The sequence below is a fragment of the Phasianus colchicus genome, chromosome 14, assembly GCF_987193195.1.
Source record: "Phasianus colchicus chromosome 14, bPhaCol1.hap1.1, whole genome shotgun sequence".
Lineage (NCBI taxonomy): Eukaryota > Metazoa > Chordata > Aves > Galliformes > Phasianidae > Phasianus > Phasianus colchicus.
The window spans coordinates 4759055-4777934 of record NC_143449.1 but is presented as its reverse complement, the minus strand read 5'-3'; the positions used below and the strand labels follow the sequence as shown (position 1 = coordinate 4777934).

Below are 18880 nucleotides of genomic sequence, written 5' to 3'. Positions count from 1 at the left end.
GAGAACTGAGAGACAACTGACAAAAAATATACATATGTAATATAAGTTAATATTTCCTTTAAAATGATGTCTAGCTGCCTAAGCCTTGCAAAATGAGTCGATGTCAAAATGGCATAAATCCACTCTCTGTTTTAGACCAAATTTAATTTATTTGTGAATGGACACAAAATGAAGTTTAAAGCTTAGCTTTCAAAGAAGATTATGGGTTGTTTATGAATTTCTATTATCCAATCTAATTTACATACAGAGGAAATGTACTGTAACCTGTTAGAAGTATCTTTAACCTGAAGACTGCTTGCAAAGACAGATAGATAAAACAATATAAAATACAAATTTAAAAATCATTTTTAAAGCATGAGTTCTCATGCTCTTCTATTTTTAAACATTGTTAAACTTTCAATATATTTCTGAAACCTCATAATTTTAAGTTGGAATTTAAAAGTAAGAAAAAACTAAACAAACTGCGCAATTATAAAATCAGCACCAATTTATATATATATATAATTTTATTTAAAATTTAGATCCCTATTCCCACACTCTAATAAGCTGTATAATTTTTGTTTAGAATTTTTCTGCAAACATACTACAATAAGCTTCTTTTATTTGGAGACAAAATACAGTGGCACTACTGGAAGGAATTTCACAACATTACATTTTTCTTAAAGGACAAGCAAACTTTCAGGGTTGGAAATGGGCAAGCATGACTGAGACCTGTTACGTTCTGGTCACTCGTAGTTTCTGGACCTTTCTGAGAAGGCTAGCATGAAGCTTTTGGAATAAAAGTGTTTTAGATCAAAAAGCGGTTATAATTCTGCTCCACATAATGCTTTCATAATCCAGACAAACATTCTGTTGCTGAAGTTTGCGTTTAATTTAAAATACTGACACTCTTCTGGTTCTACCACCGTAAGAAAAATCAATCCGACTATTATTTCACTTTGTGGATGTGAACAGCAATCCAGCAGAGCTCGTGGTTATTTAGTAGAGCCAGCAAATGTATGAAGAGAGGAGCTCAAATCTGTACCAAACACCTCTCAGACTGTTAGGTTAAAACTAAGAGGGAATACTTCTTGTGATCCGGAAATAAACTGATAGCACATAAATAAAATATTGATTTTTCCAACAAAAAGTGTAGCTTATCCTCAAATTGTTTACTTGTCCTTTACATTTCTTTTTTTTTTCTTTTTTTATTTTTTTTTTCAGGCAAACAAAACTGCCCCTTCAATGCACTTGATCTTGAAAGCATGTCATTCTCCTTAGAGAAAAATCTGTTCAGAATTTCACTGTATCTACCACAATTTTGTATTGAAAAACTTCCTCTTCCACTTAGAAAATGACTTCACCACTGATTTATTTGCTGCTCTGGTATTAAAACATTGACACCCCAAGAACCTAAAAAAAAAGTTAGAAATGGTGTCAATTTGTAGTCTACTACACATTTAACAAAAGCAAAGCAATTAATATATGACTTAAGATTAAGACACTTCAAGATACGTTAAGGCATTGTAAGTTTATTTTTCCTCCAAACCGAATTTACCACACTTCTGATTCATGTCATAATATGGAATGGGCTCCTCATTCAATAGAAATTTTTTTCCCCACACTTGAAACAAACTAGATTCGGAAGGAATGAGATAAAAACTGTGCTTTAATTACTTTAGATAATAATCACAAAGTCATTTTTAATTAGTTGCCTAATCTAGACTTGTTTGACAACAGCAATTCTATAGGTCTTAACCTGAAATCAGGTGTGCAGTTCTTGGCAACTAAGCCTGAGACAAAATACTCCACGTGCTGGCTGCTACCATGCCCACGTTCCTAACCACAGGTCAGCCTGCAGCACCAAGCTGGGACACCAGCCTCACATTTTGTATTAAAAACATTATTTCTGCCAGGATAAGAGTGAAAAAGCAAAACAAAACAAAACACCCATAAGTAGCTAGAATTAAAAGTACTGTCCTTCAGAACGCTACGTGATTAAATGGAAAGCTTTCCCATGTGGAAGCAAGCCACGTTATTTTCTGTGCCAATGAAAGCATGTATCCTCACTATGTCAAACATTTAAAATAGCCAGTGATCAATCACAGCTCTACATTAAGACAAATTATTCTTAGCATTAATAGGGCTTCCCCATCTAGGCAGTTAAATTCATTTAGGTGGAGCTTATGCTAAAGAGCAGCTCTCCTCTGTGATGCAGCTGTTTAATGCAGTCCTGCTTCCAGGTCAACCACTCTTGCTATGTTCCAACTGGGAGGGAGCATTGCTAGATCATGTCCCCCTGACTGTACCGACTTATTTCAATGTGCCACTTCTCCTTCCTTGCAGGGAAACAGACTACAGCCTCTTCTGGCACAGATAAGCAGGACACTGCTACAGCCTCAGAACCGACTATAAAGCTTGCAGAGCAATGAGGCTGTAGCCGGCTGCCATCATGTGGCGATGCTGCCAAATTGCAGCTCAGGAGTGCCTAGCAAATCTTGGGCTTTCATGGGATGATGGTAAAACGAACGAGAAATAAAGTAACAGGGAAGAAAACTAGCTAGAGTAAACAGATTAAACCTACTCTTAATTTTTGAAACAGAAAACTGAAAGGTTACTGAAATTGAGTGAGATACACCTGCAGAAGACCAAATTTTCAGTGTTCAGAATAAAAATGACTGGTATTTCACAGATCAATGAACTAAAATTAAGAAGAGGAAGGGAAGAGCTATTCTAAAACAAAAAGTCAGAAAACTGTTTAACTTTCTGGCTGTTACTTCAAGAACAGAACACACAACAGCTAGATGCACAACCTAATCTGATTCATTAGCACTAGCACAAAATATATGGATTTGCATTTAAAACAGTATTTAAGACTTCTTTTCTCTCGTAACAAGAACAGATTCACGCTGCAACAATATTGTAAAAATATGTAACCGTCTTCCAAATTCCACCAAGCTGTCCAAGATTCCCAGGAAGCCTTGCTGTACTGTCCTCTGCTGGGTTGCTGCAGCTTGTTATTTCCAGTGTAATTTTGTACCAGCTACACAAGGTCAAAAATGGCTGCATACATTACAAGTGGTTCAAGACAGAAGGAATCCCTCATGCAGTTTTTTAAAAGAGAATAGAGACTGCAGATTTATCAAGTCGGAAAAAAGGGCAACTGCAAGCAGAAACTACAGACTTCGGATGTTTTGGACCTAAAACTTCATATGGAAAGAAAAAATACCTCTCATCTCCATAAACATAGATCTGTATTGTCTCTATTATTTATTTTCTTCATTATCTTACTTATGAGTAAAAATTAATATGGCAATTTAAAAAATCCCAAACAATCCAACACTGACAATTGGTAATGCCATCAGAGTCACTCAACTAAGTTCATCGTAACAGGGAAGTTGCTTTAATACTGTGTATGCAGGTTTTTGTTGTTTCTGTTTTATTTTAAGCTCTACTAACTTCTGCAATTTTCCCTCAGATATAAAGATGTCTGAATTTGACATAGCTACATGTAAAGTATTAAGAACAAAATCCTATAAACGTGTAAATACCTTAGAAGTTATAAAGCTGAATTACAGCAAAATGTATTTCATCGGCTGTTCCAGTCTGCCAAAATGAGCTACTGAAGACAGTGTAAAGATTGCATTCTTCCCATTTAAAACTTGAAGAGAGTGGTGTAACCTTAAGACTGATTTAATATTATTTTCCTCTTACATAAGTTAACCTACCGATTCATCCATGATCGAAGCGGGGTCAAAGAAATCTGGTTTTAGCTCCGTTCTTTCTCTCCTGTTCTTCGACGGTGGCTACAGAAAGTAAGAAAATAAACACCTTAATAGTGACTTCAGAGCATACATATGGAGTGCTTCAATTGCAATACATGAAGCTAAGTCTTAAGGGATAAGAAATTATGAGGCACGGATTTTCTTATGTTGTTATTATGTGTTTGATTTCTGTGTGGCAGTTTGAAATAAAATGGAATATGCATGCAGGCAGTGGCACAGCCATTTAAGAATGCAGAGATTAACATCAATTATTTTGTTTCACCAAAAGGAAAATTTGATTCCAGCCTCCTTGCTTTAAAAGCAGAAACCTGAATCTAACCCAAACTAAAAGAACAAGTAGGTTTCTTACTAGGTCTATGTCCATGGTGTCAAAATCCATGCCTTCATTGAGATCTTCAATTCGCCCTTCTGATGACATCATCACATCTTCAACAATTGGCTCTTCGTCATCTTCCATTAGACTTGTGCCACGCCGACTGGAATTGAAAAGAAAAAGCATGTTGTTTAGCACTGAAGCTTTACGTGAACATTTAAAATGCTGATGTTCAGCAAAAAACTGCCAATAAACGACAAATCCTTTAGATAGATATTAAGTAACTCAATAAAAGCCTAACTACTATTAAAGAAAGTATTCAACCAGCTAGAAGATTCTAAGATTAAATTTTGCAAGACTACTCCAAATGGGTACTGAGAGGCAGGAGAAATCAAGAAGCAGATCAAAACTACATCTAATTCAGACTTCCATGAAACTACTTATGCTCAACAGAGAAATGAACTAGTTCTTTTCTCCCATGCCTTATGACAAGGCAAGAAGGAATGTCTGTCAAGGTTGGGAAGTTCTACAGAAGACCTGCATGACAATCAATCTATACAACCGGACATCTAGCTCTACAGGACAACTCTCAGCTTTTATGTCAATTTTAGGTCAAATCTAAGTATGGCACAGGCAGAAATGTAATACTGAAAGATTAGAACGTGTCCTTCTTAAGATATCTAAGAGTAACGCTGTTTAATACACTCTTCCCAAACTAGTAACATTTCACTCTCACTCACATAGCATGTTGCAAGTTGGTTCTCAGCTTGACGTAGTTCATCGCTGCCCTCTCCTGTTGTTGTCGTGCGGCTTCTTCCTGTTGCCTTTGAGCCAACATCCACGTTACTTGCGTGCTTAAAAAGACCATTATTCTATTTTAAACAAAAACTGTTTTGTGTATGAACACTAACACAATGCAGACCTACGTGTTTACGTACTTGTAATCCAGTGGAGCTTGGTGGTGTTCAGGCTGCATAGGATAGACACCCATATAGTTCTCTTCAGGTCGCAATCTCTTGGGCTCCCTCATTATTGTGGAAGTAAGCTGAGGTGTCTGCATCATGACTGGTGTGTGCATTGTCTGCTCCCTGTTCATCCACATACTGTCACTACTGCTGCTTTCCTCAGCTAGAAGGAAACACTGGGTATTAAACCTTTTTAAACTTATCTAAAACAGAATGTGTAAATCTAACAAATGTACTTCCTGCTTACTGAGAAACAATTTCTTTAACTTTTTCACAAATTCTCACGTGACCCCCAAAGCCCTTGCTAGTACCCTCAAATACTTTTATTTTCTGTAACTTAATACAATGTAGTGCCTCTATTTCTTTTTATGCCTCAATTTTAATACTATTCAAACTCCTCAGATGAACAGGTTTTCCACTGAAATGCACATAAACTTACTCTGTTTTTAAAACAAACAAACAAACAAAAAAACCATTTAAGTATGCCAATTCACTGAAGCTAACAAATAGGGATCAACAAATACAGTTTCTGAGTAACTGCTGTACTAAATTTTAAAATGAGAAAAGCTCTACCTTCAGGTACTTTCCGTTTCCCTGTTGCTGGCTTTGTTTTCTTATTTCTTACTGTAGATCCTCGACTGCTAATTCCACTAATTACTGACATAGTATCATCATCTCCACCAGCTAATAAAGAGTTTCTGTAGGACATGAGAGGAAGCCACACATCTTCTCTTCGTAGGGACATCTGAAAGGTCATAAACTTCTCCAAGTAAACATACCTTTAAGTGGAAAACATTAATTAGAAAGATGCCAAATACCTGCAACATGACATTATTTTGTCAAGATAAGTAACTACTGAAATCAACACCCAAGACTCCACACCTACTTAACAAAAAAGCCTTGTAATGAGAAACTCAGAACATGATTTCTGTTCATCCACCATAAAGAGAGAAAACAAAAGTAAAATACAGTTTATCCTTTATGATTATATTTGACTGTATCACTGTGAAGTTGTATTCATGTTCCTGAGGTTCTATTTTAGGTTACTGCAACACACAGATGCATATTCAGAGGCACACCTTTTATGGTTTTCATTGCAAATACTAATGATACCAAGAAAATACTTACACTGTTCTTTTGTCTTGTCTGAGAAGTTTGGAGGAAAACTCACTCAGAATATCAAGAAATGCCAAATTCAGAGGTGGGTGGCTCTCACCTTGTGGATTAGGCTCCTTAAAGGCAAATTCTATGCCATCCCTAAGAAAACATTAAAAACAAAAAAACATAAGGCACAAACTGTAGAAAAAGCTCTGAGCGCTGGGTGCTACCAACATTGAACAGTTTTTCCCTATTTCAAGAAAGCAACCATTCAGTCACCACCTAAGTTGGAAATAGGTGACATATAAAATTAACATCTGTAGTGCTGATGGAGTTTGTATTAAACTAACAGCATTAGACTAAAGAAAAATACTTCAATCATAATAGGCAAGAAGCGTTTACGAATGAGGAAGTAATACAAAGCACACAATTACTTGTGTAACATAGCAATAGCTTCTCTTGTTTTCAATTGATCCAGTCCAAATGTTAAAGCAAAACGTCGAGCAAGCTCCTTTATGCCGCTGAATGTTGGTGATGATCTGTCAAAATTATACCCATTTTCTTGAATCATTTCATTGAAAAGCTGTGTGAAATGAAAAAGGAGATTTTAGTTTATTTTTAAAAAAGATTATGACAAGTTTTGTAGCAAACTTTATAAAGTTAAGTTTCAGTAAAACATGTTTTTACAGCCTGATACCCAAAAGACAAACGTGCAGGCTTAGGAAAGCTAAGATAAGGCTCCTCTTGTCTGAGATAAGCTTGGACAACGTGCGCATTTCAAGGATTGCGTCAAGCCAAATATGTCAGACAACAGATTTCAGCACTTCCCTAAGCGGGACATCTATGATTCCCTGATCTGCACACTAACAGGGAAGAAAAAAATGGGCTAAATTCTAACACAACATTTTTATGACAATCTGTCAAACTACTACTCCTATATAACTCACTTTTGTATATTTTTCATAAACGAGAATAATGAAGGAAATAAAATAAAACCAGACTTAGTTGACTTTGGACGACAACAGCACAGTTCTTTTATGCTGCTGCAGCTCACTCCAACTCAGTTATTCCCTTTATCCACTATCACTTTCAGTATTCCTTCTCTGCTCAGTTTCTATTTTAATGCTAGCTCACATGTTTAAGGTGGTTTGGCTTTAGTGACTTTTCTGTAGTTAGTGGGCAGGTTGTATGTTTTTACATTTGAAAGGTACCAAATATTGTTAAACATTTGGGTACTTTCATGTTACCATTCCTACTGTCCTATTAGGGTAATGTGACTGCCTTCCTATTTTGCATGAAATTGTACTTACTGTATCTACTTTCTGTCTTCCCCTTAAAATATATGGGGCAGGTTGCTTATGAGGCAGAAAAGATTAATAACAAGGTAGAATTCTCCTGCTATCACAAATAGTTGCAAACTCTGGTGAGAAGTACAGCAAAACCTGTACAAGGACAACACAGACTCCAGTTGCGTCTTTCGTGTTGCAGTTTCCACCAGCTAAAGTCATGCTACTCTACAAAAAAAGAAAGGTCTCATCCTCATCCTGGCAATAATATCCATATGGATGAATCAGTTTAGGGGCTTCATTAAGGATTTTTTTGGGATAATTCTCAACTAGATTAATGCAACTGCATGAACTCTAGTGCTCAAATAAAGGGGTGGGGAAGGAGGACAAACTGGGATAGCTCTGTCCTTTCAACATTAGCAAAGATTTACATTGGATTATAGTGGCTTGCAGTGATGTACTTTACTGATCTGATCAGTACTGTAAATAATAAGATTCATGGAGATGGCTCACAGAAGCAGAGGAATCCAACTCCTGACTGAATTTCTCAAAAAAGCTGTAAAACATGATTTAATTTCAAATCCCTACCACATTAGAAATACTGAACGACTAAGACTGGTTTTAAAGACTGTGGGGAAGTGTAGCACAACAACATGGAAGTGTTTTGCCTTGTTAATCTGTTCACGAATAGGTTAACCAGAAATGTCACAACACATTTCTGAATTTGTGGCTTAAACCTTTGTTTTAGAATAACAAAGTATCACACAGTTGCAATCTTAGGTGTGTGCAGGGCTCTTCTACAGATTTTCAGTAGGACAACAGTTAGGAAACCTTTCATCAGTTTTTCAGATAGTTGCACAAAACATGTTTCAGTCTGAGTCTATTTCTCCCTACCTTTCCTAAGAGTTTTTTCATTAATACCTCACCTGAGCTATTAAGCAGCATCACATGATATACTGTGTGGAATTTCATGCATAAAATATTGTAAACCATTCTTACCTGCTGCAAGCTAAGAATAAGTGTTTTAGCACACTGGATTTTGTCTATCTGTCTTGTTTTACTCATTGTTTCTTTAATAATATCACCGTAGTCATTGTAATACTAGAAAAAAAAAAATCACATAGAACAGGTTAACTTTTGATTTTAGTTGAAAACATTACATTTGAAAGAAGAATGCAGACACTCTGAAAAAGAAAAAAATACTAACACGTTCATGCTTGTACATGACATTATGGTTTAATGTCATTGGTACCACTTTAGAGGTAGAATGACCTATTTATCTTCAAGGCCACGACACAATTGTTAATGACACATGTTCACCACATTCAGGGTACAAGATTAGAATCCAATCTTTCTAGTAACTACTATGACTCTGATGGGGAGGTTTTTTTTTTTAATTTATTTTCTTTGCTTAATGTAAGCACTTATGGAACACTTTATAGCAATTTTTCCAATGAAGACAGACGCCTGTTCATTTTCTGATGTATCTGAAGTCCAATGAAGACCCAATTAGTTACTTAGTGATACAAAACAGATGTAGGGCACTCAGGCAAAAGCAGGCTGCCCAGATTTTAATTTTTTTTTTTAATGTAATCACTAAGGAGCAAAGTTTTAGCACGTTCACAAAATGAGAACTCATTGTGTAGCTGTGAATCTCAGGAGCTAAGAAGGGATTTTATATTTAACAAAGACAGAAACAAATATAAAGAGCACATTCTTTCCTGGGGGAGCAGGACAGGGAAGGAAGAAAACTTGCAAATAATTTTCTTTTCTCCTCCAAAAAATTCAAGCTTAAATTATTTAATGAAGTCAGACATAGAGTTTATCTCTGTGAGAAGATTCGTAAAAAGCTTGATAAACTTCTAGCTGAAGTAAAACCAGACCATCAAACAGACACAGTTAAGAAAATACATTTACTAGAAACAAAATAATTATCAGGCTTCCTTCTTCCCTCCCCACTGCCTACATAGGAACTGTGAAACCAACTCAGCTGTTTTTCCCCTCTCAAGGAGGAACAACTTTAGTAGGCCTACAAACTGCTTTGGAGTTTTTGTAGATTTCATACTTTTAACCAACTACCTCACAAGGAACAAATTAAATAACAATTAAAAAAAATTCAGTTTCTGTACTTTAATACGTCTAAAAAGTATCACCACCAGGATTCAGATTTACCTTCATATATTGCTTGAAAATATCTGCAGCAGTATTCATTTCCACCACAGTATATACAATGAGTTTACAGAAAGCTGCAAGTAGATTTCTTCTTTTGTGCAATGCTTCAATTTTACTAGCTTCATCATCCTGCTGTCCATCTGGAAAGAGTTTGAAACATGAAAACTGTTGGGTTTGAATACTTCTAATTTAAGCGTAATACAGAACAATGTGGGCCAGTGGTCAGGTTTTAGAAAAATCACATCTCAGTTCTGACAGCCACCCGCTTTAGTGCTTATTGACAAGTCTCTCTCCTTGAGACATGTAATATTGGTGCCTATGAAACAAAATTTTTATTGTTATTATCTTACGCATCCCCAAAACATAAAATGCTTTAACAGACTGTTGACGTTTGGAAGCCAAACCTTTCTCCATGCTCATGCACAATTAGCACAGCCAGAAAAAAAAAAAAAAAAATTAGCATTGGCAAAAAATATATATTAGTTAATTAGAAGGCAAATCACATGAAGGAAACATAAGTTTTGTACCAACCTGCACTATTATTATCATCATCCTGATCAATGAAGACATGATCTAAAATAAAACTGAGCAGCTCAGATTGCAGTGAAGAATCAGGAGTGTAAACAAGTGGTTCCAGCATGTCACGTCCTCCTGTCATAATCTGATGGCTGAAGATCATCAAAACATCACACAGAATTGTGAAAGCCTGTCAAAAGAAACCTTAGTAAATACTTGTTTGGAAAGTGGATTTTAGTTTCAATTTATTTAAACAGAGAATAATGCATTTTCACTGATCCCAATGGTGCACACAGGCCTTTTAAGTCCTAATCAACTGAAGAGGCCAACTGGAACTGAAAACATGAAGAGCTCCTTACATGAGGTAGCTGTATGAAGGTTGGGTATCTAAATAAAGATGCTGCATGGATGAAGACAGCTAAATATCAAAGTATTTTAAGAATGAAATGCGAGGAGCATGAAAACTTTCTGCTAGAAGAATGCTACATGAGGTCACTTGAGAACTTTGGGGCACCAACCATAGAATAGTCCAGTTGTTGCTTTTTAAAATTAAATAGATAAATAAATACATATTAATTACATTGGTAAAACATCTACCACAACTCAGGGCATTCAACCCTTTCAGATCCTAAAGTTCATCTTGCTTCCAAAACAGGAACCAACCTCTTTCATTTTGCTGACAAACTTGTCCATCTGATACAGGATGTGAACATCTGTACTACATGCCCAAGAAGTCTGAACACACCCATACCTAGACTGACACCGTTCAGGACAATACACTGCTTCATGATGTACCTATCAATCTAATCTCTTCCACTTCAATTAACAGATCTGTTCTCAAACTCCTCAAAGAAAATACCATCACTTTCCCAGTCACGGAAGTAAATACACTCCTCTTGAAGCTCCCTTTCATAGCATTAGAAGGGGAAAACACCTCCACAAGGTACACAACTGAGGCAATTCTAATGTCGAGGGCATTCACCTTAGTTACACAGCCTTTTAAGGAGACCTACTGAGAGATTCAGTAATTTTTGTTACTTGCACTTTCACGCTCTACACCTTGTGATTTTGATACTAGATAATTCAGACCTTGAACACGCCTGTTCAGTTCCAGAAAGAAAACATTCTTGTTACAGCAAATGTTGCAAACTGCACTCTGTGACAAAGCAGACCAGATTTTCAACTTCAAGCTCAACCAGGCTTTTATTACCTTTTGTGGCAAAAAAAGCTCCTGGCTTTCTTCTATTTGTTTAAATCACAATTATATCCGGAAGAAAGCTCAGTTCTTCCTCATCCTGTGATGGCTTGATTTTAAGTTTTAGCATTCAAATTCTGTTCATGGCATTCACTTAGAAATAATCCTGCTATAAGAAATCCATGTGCTTTAGTGGAACCTGAAACTCCTATGAACATTCTGGCCAGAAAACTATTTGAACACAGAACAAAAAACCCCCAGTCCCTGCAGACGAACCCATTCTTTGACTCAATTTTCCTAAGAATTCAAGGCAAATACTTTCTCAATATCTCAATTCCATTCAAAATACAAGAAAAATAAAAACCAATCCCCCATCTTCATGTCTCTGTTTTTCTTCAGAAAGCGTGGACTTTCCTACCTGATAACAGGCACTACTCGCATGGACTGAACACCTACATACTTTTAAGTCTGTAGATACCTCAGACACAATTTCAGCTAAAAACTCTTCCCAATGAAAGACAACTGTATGAGGGACTGACTTGATAAAACAAAAAGGCAATTAACTGGAACTCAAGCAAAATCTGCAACATTACTCAATGGCTCAATTCTTTAGAAAGTTCCAATCACATCTTTTATGAGTGCTACATAATTGCTGAAGCTTCTGAACACTTGACAGAATGGTATCCAATCCTCTCTTCACTAATACTGTTAACAACTGACCACTGTGTAAGTGCACCAGCAGAAGAACAAGAAAAACAAATGCTGCCTCTCAACAGTGAAATCCCTCAGGTTACAGTGCACACGTGCATTCATAAACACATGCATGTTAACTACTTGTCCTTTTTCTCCTGATACAGACAAAATCCTGGGGCTACGAAGAACTGAGGAACACACTATGCAGTAACAACAGAAGTTGCCCACGTACGTCCCCACATGTTTATAATGAGAGGAGGAAAGCTGTTTTCTTCATGGGTCTTGAGTACTTGAGCACATACACACCATCACTGAAATGTGGGAATATTAGCATTCAAAGACAGAAGAAAAAGATAACTTCTATCTTTTATATAGCTGTTCCTATCCCTTCCAACTCTGAGTCTATGAATCCACAAGCTGCTCCAGTACAGATGTGTGTCATGACAACCAAGACTTGAGATGGAATTCTCCCACCTGAATCACAAACTGGAAAGTTTATACAGTGCATCTGCCTATTATTGTTTAAATAAAGTAAAAGCAGTAATTAAAAAAAAAACAACAAGCATACTTCAAATAAAGTTTCTGCTAGCTAGAGTTACTAGAAAGAATCAAGTTTGAAAAGGTTCTCTTGCTCGTATTTTCACATGGCTTTAAGGTAACATATTAGAAAAGCTTGATGTTCTCACTCACCTGTTCCTTAACAGCAGTGTTTACATTGGTCAGGTAGTGTTGACAGATTTGACAGAACACTCTCATCTGCTTCTTCAGACGTAGAAGATCCTCCTTTAAAGAAAAGGATTTAATGTAACATTTTTGCTTTTTCGACATTCACATGTAGTGTATGCACATCCATAGTGCAATCCACCACAGACCTCACATGTTGTCAATGAAAATCCTGCATTACTTAAACTCAGGAACAAAAGTAGCAAGTAGCAATTTCCTCAATTCTGTCATCCTCTATGTACTAAAGGCAGAAATGGAATTTGGGATGAAATTCACAAAGCTCTTTATTTAAAAAAAAAAAAAAAAAAAAAAAAAAACAGCAACAAAAACTTCAGAGCAAAGTGCATTTTCTTTTTAAATGATCTGAGTATTCACCCCAAAGGATGGCTATTAGGTAGCTGTGACTACAACAGACACACCAGGGTCAGATGAGGGCTAGGGCTTTCTTCCCTTCTATAAGAAAGTAAGTAATAATTTTAAGAAGTAGCTTTACTACTTCTAGAGAAGTAGATCTTGAGCAAGTAAAGTATCAAACTGACACAAATAGCAAATATCTTTACATATGAGCAGCGTATTTGGAGTTCTTTCTTCAGTTACTTATTCATACATGCAGATTCTAGCTCAGGCAGAACTGGGGAAGTTACATTAGGAAGCAGCATTGGGGCAGACAAAAAAGGAATACCCCTGAGAAATGTAAAAACCTGTCATGCAAACTAAAACAGAACAGGTCTCTCACTTCAAGAAAACAGGTAATGCGATGGTACAAGTTATTTCATCTCAGCAGGAGAAAGAAAAGCAGCAGCTGCTTACTTTTCTTTTTATTAAGACAGACTCTGTTTTCAGAACACTTTCACTACATATAATCTTTTCTCTCAACGTTTACCATTCATATTGCTATACCAATGTTAAAAGGACTACAAACAGGAAAATATTCTTTCCTTTATACAAAAATATTCTTTGAAATTTTAATAAAAATCAAATTGCCTACGTAGCTTTTACTTTAAGCAGCCCGTATTATGAAAGTAATCCCCATACTTAGTCACCCTGTTCACACAGAGCATGCAGTTAGCAGCTCGTTTTTGTTAGAACTAAAATCTTCAGGCACAGTATGTTTAGTCACATCTGGGTCTGCATTTCAGCTTCTTTGCAGTTGTGTTTCATTGATGCTGAACAGAAGTCACAGAACTTTTGCTTGTACCTGGTATGTCTGGCAGCAGTCAAGTAGTTAAATATAATAAAAAAGGCTTTACTTCTGAACTACAGTTATAAAAGCTTTAATTTATCAGATTTTATCATACAGAAGCAGAAAATAGTCTGAATAAAGTCTACTTTTTCAAGTAAATTCTTTTCATTCCTGCTGAACAGTATCACAAATTTCATTTTACTGCACAACAGCCAAGTGAAACTTCATTTCCAACAGAACTCCCCAAAATTTAGTTCAGCTTCTGTCTCCAGGTTTGTGGTAAAATCTTAATCCTTCTTACAAAAAACTCAGACTGTTGCTTCTCTTAAAGAACAAGCTAACAAAGCCTCCAAATCCTTCCCTCACTTAAGGAGTTCTCAACAGCGCAGCTATGCACTTTGTATCTGACATTCCCTGTTTTGTACATGTTAACATTGGTATGTTGACCAATTTTTTATTTAACTGACTCAAATTACTGAATCAGTAAGGCCACAATTACTCACTGGATTAATGAAATCCTAATGTGACTGAAAACATAAAGAAAAGATGCCATGATCTCACACAAATGTTCTATTGCTAAAAAATAAAAAACGTCAGCACAAGTTACAAAGTGTGCTGCTCCACTCCTGTCCTCTACTCAATGCTCACATTATCACATTCAAAAATCAAGAAAAGCAAAAATATATACATCATCAGCATTAAAAAGACAAAGGTATTGTAACAATGAATTATTAATTTTAAAATACGATTTACTGATTGTAAATTATTCATGAGTAGTTCCTTTTCTCACTAGTAAACTACAACAGATATCCACAACATGTCTTTCTTAAATTAACTGTAACAATAGCAAAGTATTTAGAAAAAAAATAACCTACAAAAACACATCTCAAGGATTTTCTAATTCCAGCTCTGAAAAGGGATGCATTATCAGTAACTCCAAGAACAGAAAGTGCAGAAATTTCAGATGTAAGAGCACAACATTCACCCTTCCTATGGAGGTGTGGAAAGCTATCACAAAGAAAGTATGCTCATGGGCATTCAGAGCACAATCTTTTATTAAAATCATCTATCTATGCACCTCTAGAACAATTTAAAAGATCATCAGAATGCTTTGGAACTCATCAAATCTGTTAGAAAATAGTCGGCTTTCCAAAAAACCACCTTCCTTTCACTAGGCACTTCACAAAGCAAACCACCTCATCACTCTGTGCAAGCTGTGCTGTCTAGTGGACACAAGAAACCACAATCCGTCCTCCAAAATTTTAGGAAGTGAAATTGGAAATAAGGCACTGGCCAGAGCTTTGTCCTCCAAGATTACTACAAATAGAACTTGAAAAGACCCTCCTCACTATTTCAGGAAGAAATTTCAAATGTAGCTTAATTTTTTAATGTCTTCATATAACATATTTAAAGGACTGGTAAAAAGCAACAAAGCATGACTGCAGCATACTGAGCAGTCAGAGCAGTGTGGCAGCGTGTAAACTCTTGATATCTCACAGGTTTTGTTTCTCACAGATTTGTCATCAATATTTCAGTTTGCAAACAAATTCAAACTACTCAGAGTAGTAAGGCTACTGTGTTAGTGGTGGTTTCCTACTCCTCCTTAGCACTGCTACTGTGCCAGACTAACAGGCATTCCATTTCTTTACTAGAACTACTTAAAACTCTATCAACTTAAACACAGCATGCATCAATAATAAAAACATAATAATGTAAAGAAATAGCATGACTTCAATGTCAAGCATTCCATTGCTGAAATGATGAATTCTGAAGAACTCTTTCTGAATTAAACACCTCTGATTTTTAACCCATTTCATCACAGCTCCCAACAGATGACATGCAGGTAAGTAAAAATGCTTGTTTACTAATACATGTGGAAAAGGGCATACCTTTGTGGAACTGCTTTCAGTAATTTTTGCTAGCTGCCAAAGGATTACATAATGAGTGCACTGCAGTGCATGAATAACAATCTGAAATCCAAAGAAAACAATATATTAGATGAAAAAGGCCAGCTTAAAAAAAAAAAAAAAAAAAAGCAGCAACAAAAGCTATTTACTGCTGTTCCTAAAGAGCAAATTTTAGTTACAAACCTGTTCTGGCATGTCTCCATTTTCAATGCCAGTTTTCAATAACTTGTAGTTGCAGCCAAACAAATCCCATCTTGACAGGTCATGGGCACTGAAGTGTTAGAAAGGAAGCAGAAATGTTAAACAAACATCACTTCTGTGATTTATGTTAATAATTGCTAAAAGTTTGAATTTTTTTAATATCCACTTTTCATATGTACATAGATACACACACAACATGCAGCCCAAAACAAAAAAGAAGATTTCGGGTTTTTTTATTTCTTAATATATTCAAGAGATGTGATGTGTTCTACATGACACTCCAACTTTCAGACTAGAACAAACACAGGTTGCATAAAACTTAGAGCTATCAAATTTTATAACAAAAGCTACAACAACCACCAAAGTTACGTAACATGGACCCTGACAGGTATTTGCAGAGTTCTACCTACTTGTGGAAAGCAGTGATCCTCTTCAATGTTGATAAGACCTGATAAGCATCATCTTCGTCAGGTTCTTCCCCCTGTTTCAAAAACATATCATAAGAAACTCTGAACAAAATACACTAAGCAAACCAGGGAACTTCAAAGAGAAAAATTAAAAAATATAAAAAATAATAATAAAAGAGGGATGGGGGGAAGACAGTAAAAAGAACTGCATCTAAATTATTTATCAATTCTGTGTATTTGTTTTCAGAAGATTTGAAGAGTTTGAGAAAGAAGGTAATGCATGGCATGCCCCAAACTGCAGGAAGAGCAATCAGCCTTCACGTTTAGAAATCAGTCAGCAGCATAAGGAAAAATATGCTCGGGTCAGGGGGAGGGCATGGAGGGGTACAAGAGAGAAGGAGAAAAGAAACTTAGGCTACTTGAACACAACGCATAATGTAGGTGCTTCCATTTTCTCCAAAGAATCCAGCAGAGGCCACTGTCAGACAATAGATACTGGACTAGTTGGGCCACGGGTCAGTACCTCAATCTTACTTTAATCACAAAGTCTTAGAAAGTCTTTAAGAGAGAGGGATATGAGAAGTGTTTTGTTCTAATCTCCCCAGAAGTTCTGACAAGCTTGCACTTGAAGAGAAAAAAGCAGCCAAAAGAAAAAGTTCATGAAGGCATCCATCGAAGCACATAGAATAAACTAACTGAAGTCATGGAAAGCCCTCATCAGCATACTAGAGATTACACAAGTCCCCTGCACGCTACTGTTCTGCAGCCACACATTATCAGAGCACTGTGGGTTTCACCAGTCCTATCAGAGTACTTGCCGTTTTCCTGTTTGACATTTCATTTCCTTGCTTTACCCCCTGTTCTTTCTATCCCTCAAAGTGGGGACATAACTGCATTACCAGGAGCATTCCCTGCTGAGGCCACATGCACCCTGTGACTGTGGGGTGGAGTCCCAGTTCTGGCCAATGAGCAGGAGGGACAGGAGCAAAGCTCAGATGCAGACATACTTTTGCTGAGAGGTGTGGCCAAAAGTTAGCAAAGAAGCTTCCCATGCTCCTTATCACAGATAAAGAGGAGGAGAAACAAGTTTTAGTTGAATGTCAGAGACCCACAGGGTCACATTAAATAACATAGCAGAAAATTCTCTCTTCTAATTAGCACACTGTAGGAACAAAATAATATTCTGAAGCTAATAAATGCATCTGCTTGTAATTCAAGGATGGAAGGGGAAGTGTTTTCCAGAGATTCTGAGCTTTTATCGACAGCAGTGTGCAATCAGAGGCAAGGCTGGTGGCACCAGTACATCTGAAGAGAATCCCAGTACAACAACAAAGCTGTGTATCTCAAAACTACGAACTTCAAAGCCTGAGAGTTTCACACTTTATCTGAAATATATCTCCAATTCCCAAGAGATACAGATTCAAGAATCACTGTCCTGACATAAAGGAACAGCAGTTCATATCCTCAACCCACTGACCTGCATAGGAAGGCAAATAAACATACTGGATGCATTTATGAGAGCAGGAAAAGTTGATGTTGTACATTAAAATACCTCTTGTAGGAAGTCTTCAAGAAGTCGATTAAACTTGTCTGCCAGCTCATCTATTAACTGACTTCTTGCAATATCAACCCTGTTAAAGATTGTGAACTCTTCATTACAGAGAGCATGGTACGTTTTTGAACAGGCTTCCAAAACGTCGATGTCTGTGTGCTTCTCCACAATGTCCCGGATTTGTCGCAGTAAGGCATCCAAATGCTACAAGAATAACAAGGAAAAGAAACATAAGTACACAGACACATGGGCACTGTGACAACACATAATGCGTATGGAAAACTTAAAAGTAAGTTCATTTTATTTCTATTTATTTCCCTCCTCTCAGAACTACGGCATAGATTAAAATTGTTCACCAGAAACCTGGTGAAACTCTGAGGTAAATTCACAACTTGAAATGAAGTGGAAGCCTGTCAAAGCCTAAAGATTTTACATCTTTTTAGGAAATAATTAAAAATTTGCTGTTGTCAGTATGCGTTTATCTAACACTTCAATTTGCAATGACAACTAAACAACACAGAGTACTTATCTCCCACCCACACCAAAATGTATACATGGTCTTAGAAACTGTATAAATTAAGATTTAGTTGCATAACACTCAGGCAATAAGCACTGAAACCAACTTCACTTGTTCTCATATACCTCTCCTCACCCTGAGTTGCTTACTGTTGCTCTATCACCTTTAGGCTACGCTGTCAACTAAATATTTTATTCCTTTTTTGACCCCAGTGACTTCCAGCTACTTGCTTCTCAACAATGCAGCAACACAGTGCATCTGAGAAGGAGAAAACAGAGACAAGAGCAGCTTAAGTTCAGGTCTTATCCTCAATGAGGGTTTCAATAAAGCAAGTCACACTTAATAAAAAAAGTTGCACCTACAATAGTGACTGAATTTCAAGTAAGAA

At 36.5% G+C, this 18880-nt stretch overlaps 1 protein-coding gene across 5 annotated transcripts in view; it reads right to left on the bottom strand.

Moving 5' to 3' along the window:
- Positions 1–565: 565 nt before the first annotated feature.
- STAG2 (STAG2 cohesin complex component) overlaps positions 566–18880 on the bottom strand; it is a 68667-nt gene continuing 50352 nt past the window's right edge. For 3 of the 5 annotated variants that reach the window (XM_031602750.2, XM_090150001.1, XM_090150000.1), the window contains exons 19-34: positions 17976–18179; positions 16427–16497; positions 15999–16086; positions 15798–15878; positions 12693–12785; positions 10130–10304; positions 9599–9738; positions 8426–8527; positions 6575–6723; positions 6171–6299; positions 5616–5821; positions 5016–5205; positions 4818–4931; positions 4114–4240; positions 3708–3785; positions 566–1392 (exon numbers count right to left, since the gene is read on the bottom strand). In XM_031602750.2, the coding sequence (XP_031458610.1) occupies positions 1369–1392; positions 3708–3785; positions 4114–4240; positions 4818–4931; positions 5016–5205; positions 5616–5821; positions 6171–6299; positions 6575–6723; positions 8426–8527; positions 9599–9738; positions 10130–10304; positions 12693–12785; positions 15798–15878; positions 15999–16086; positions 16427–16497; positions 17976–18179 (1971 nt within the window). In that variant the 3' untranslated portion in view covers positions 566–1368. Of the gene's footprint in view, positions 1393–2897; positions 3186–3707; positions 3786–4113; positions 4241–4817; positions 4932–5015; positions 5206–5615; positions 5822–6170; positions 6300–6574; positions 6724–8425; positions 8528–9598; positions 9739–10129; positions 10305–12692; positions 12786–15797; positions 15879–15998; positions 16087–16426; positions 16498–17975; positions 18180–18880 lie in introns of those variants that run through there. The other 2 variants (XM_031602751.2, XM_090150002.1) reach the window with 2 other exon arrangements.